Source organism: Palaemon carinicauda, chromosome 23, assembly GCF_036898095.1.
Source record: "Palaemon carinicauda isolate YSFRI2023 chromosome 23, ASM3689809v2, whole genome shotgun sequence".
NCBI classification, from domain to species: domain Eukaryota; kingdom Metazoa; phylum Arthropoda; class Malacostraca; order Decapoda; family Palaemonidae; genus Palaemon; species Palaemon carinicauda.
The window spans coordinates 34452174-34454358 of record NC_090747.1 but is presented as its reverse complement, the minus strand read 5'-3'; the positions used below and the strand labels follow the sequence as shown (position 1 = coordinate 34454358).

General features: G+C 51.8%; 1 protein-coding gene across 1 annotated transcript in view; it reads right to left on the bottom strand.

Annotated features, from left to right (window-relative positions):
• The window catches only part of LOC137617530 (uncharacterized), a 1452-nt gene extending 85 nt beyond the window's left edge, over positions 1 to 1367 (bottom strand). Inside the window, exons 1-3 of the mRNA XM_068347545.1 lie at positions 1192 to 1367; positions 504 to 1120; positions 1 to 382 (exon numbers count right to left, since the gene is read on the bottom strand). The exon at positions 1 to 382 is cut by the window's left edge and continues 85 nt beyond it. Coding sequence (XP_068203646.1) covers positions 1 to 382; positions 504 to 1120; positions 1192 to 1367 — 1175 coding nt within the window. The remainder of the gene's footprint in view (positions 383 to 503; positions 1121 to 1191) is intronic.
• Between the last annotated feature and the right edge of the window lie 818 nt (positions 1368 to 2185).

Genomic DNA, 2185 nt, shown 5'->3' with positions numbered 1-2185 from the left:
CTGGTCCTGTTCTCGTATGTTTTCAGGCGTTGCCTGAATTTCCCAGTGATATCTCTCAGGTGATTCAGCTTTGTGTGGTCGGTAGTTGCAGGGAAGAACTCGCCGTAGAGCTTCTCCGCAGGGGAAGGTTCAATGTCTGTTGGGGGAGGGGTGCAAAGACCAAGGAGGCCCATGGGAGTTGTGCTTTCCAATGTTCGTCCGTACATATCGCCATCAGAGCTGTCTTGAGAGTGCGATGAGTTCTCTCGACCATGCCGTTTGCTGCTGGGTTGTATGCCGTGGTGCTGTGGAGTGTCGTTCCCATCAGGTTTGCCAGAGAGAGTCAGATCTCTGACAAGTAGGTAGAACCTAGGACCGTCGTGATATCGCCGGAACACCGAAGCTGCTGATCCAATTCAATAGGAGAGCTTTGGTGCAAACATGGGTGGTGGCTTCGGACATCGAAGTCGCTTCTAACCCTCTAGTTGAGCGGTCGACGATCGTCAGGAAGTATCTTGTAGAACCTGGAGGCGGCAGATATCCCACGACGTCCACGTGGATGTGTCCGAACCGTCCCTGGGGTTGTGGAAAATCGCCAACTCCCGACTCAGTATGGCGGTTCAACAAAACTTCTATGTCAGTATATGCAAGTTTTCGATCACTCACAGGGGTCTTTCTTGATCCCTGGCCAGATAAATTTCTCGGATAGTAGACGGGCCGTAGTGCTACCCTAGGGGTGTGATAATCCATGGTGGACGTAAAAGATCTTCCTTCTACTGGAAGCAGGAATCCATGGGTATGAGCGCTCCATGCTGGTGTCTCAGATGATGGTTTCGCCGGCTGGGCCCTGGGGGAATGTCCTTCATCTGCTGCATTGATGTTGTCGTACGATAGTCCTGGAACTCCTGGTCGCTCTGCTGTTTTATGAAGATATGACTTAGTCGATCCCCAGGTTGACTGCGTTGATCTCGATCCTAGAGAAGGCACTGGCGACGGGTTCCTCTTTCCCGATACGTAGCTAATAGTGCAGTCAAATTCTGCAATGGCTGCCAGGTCTCGTTGTTGGTGAGAGGACCATGCGTCTGAAGACTTTGTGAAAGCGTGGATCAGGGGCTGGTGGTCCGTCACGATGGGGGAAGGGCTTCAATCATATATTTGAAGTGTCGGATGGCGATGTAGATGGCGAGGAGCTCCCTGTCGAATGTGCTGTACCTGGTTTCTGTAGGTTTGAGTTTCTTGCTGAAGAAGGCCAAGGGCTGCGGGGAACCGTTGACAATCTGTTCGAAGACCGCACAACAGGGGGCGTCGATGGTGTCAGTAGTCAGCTTCAGGGGGGAGCTGTCGTCTTGGTACGCCAGGGTGGTGACCTCGGAAAGGGCGGCCTTCATCCTGTCAAAGGCGCATTGCGGCCAGGGACCCCATATGAGCTTCTTGGCTTTTCCCTTCAGGACGTTGTTGAGGGATGGAGTGACAGTAGTGGTCTACCATTCCCAAAAACTCCTGAAGGTGCTGAATGGTTGTTAGAGCTGGGAAGGTTTTCACGGTGACTACATTGGTCGACGTGGGCTTCACTCCTGCTGAGAATATTTGATATCCAAGGAAGTTCACCCTCTAAGCGCCAAATTTGCACTTGTTGAAGTGCGCGGTCAAACAGTTCTCCTGAATGCCTTTCAGCACAGCGCGGACGTGTCCCCAGTGTTCCTGTTTCGTCCTGGAAAATGTTAAGATGTTGTCCACGTAGCAGACACAGAATGGCAGGTCCCCCAGGATGCTGTCCATTATAGCTGAAGTGTGGCACCAGCATTGCATAGTCAGAAGGTTGAATATGAGGGGTAAGAGCTAAACGGCGTTATAATGGTGGTCTTATGCATGTCCTCTGGGACCAGAGGAACCTGAAAGTATGATTTAAGAAGGTCCATTACAGTAAAAATTTTGCCTTATGGAAGGCGCTGGTGAAGTCTTGCATGTTCAGCAGAGGGTAGTGGTCTGATTTTGTGATGAGGTTAAGATACCGGTAGTTGCCTCAGGGCCTCCATGTCCCGTCCAGTTTCTTCACCATGTGGAGACGAGACATCCGAGGACTGGACGCCTTCTTGCACATGCCCATCCATTCTATGTCTTCCAAGACGCACATAGCATGTCTCAGCTTTTGCCGTGTGAGGCGGCGGAATCTGGCGTGCGTGGGAGGTCCTGCCGTGTTGATGTG